Genomic DNA, 364 nt, shown 5'->3' on the forward strand with positions numbered 1-364 from the left:
TGACTCCAATCGCGAGTGGCGGGGAAGAGCTTCCAGCCGGTGTCAGACACAGGCCGCAGCCCCGGCTGCAGGCTGGTCCGTGAGGCCGCCCGCACGCTCGTCACGTGTTGAAAATCCACTCACACAGGGACGGGACATTATGTGTCGACCGGAGACGTATCCTCTGTCACAATTTCTATGTTCGCCTCCCTCTGTGCATCCTCCTCCCCAGGGTCGGCCATGCAGAGCGTCTTGGTGTTGCTGAAGTAGCCGATGCTCTCGCCGTCCTTCTCTGGTCCGTCCGAATCCTCCTCCTCCAGCGTCAGTTCAAACTGGAACTTATCCCTCATGATCTGCCAGTCCCGGCCCAGCTATTCCAGCGGCG

General features: G+C 60.4%; 1 protein-coding gene across 1 annotated transcript in view; it reads right to left on the bottom strand.

Moving 5' to 3' along the window:
- Positions 1-137: 137 nt before the first annotated feature.
- PDE4B (phosphodiesterase 4B, cAMP-specific) overlaps positions 138-364 on the bottom strand; it is an 11,381-nt gene continuing 11,154 nt past the window's right edge. Inside the window, exon 12 of the mRNA XM_010142150.1 lies at positions 138-352. Coding sequence (XP_010140452.1) covers positions 138-352 — 215 coding nt within the window. The remainder of the gene's footprint in view (positions 353-364) is intronic.

This window comes from Buceros rhinoceros, unplaced genomic scaffold (assembly GCF_000710305.1).
Source record: "Buceros rhinoceros silvestris isolate BGI_N320 unplaced genomic scaffold, ASM71030v1 scaffold38058, whole genome shotgun sequence".
Taxonomy (NCBI): domain Eukaryota; kingdom Metazoa; phylum Chordata; class Aves; order Bucerotiformes; family Bucerotidae; genus Buceros; species Buceros rhinoceros.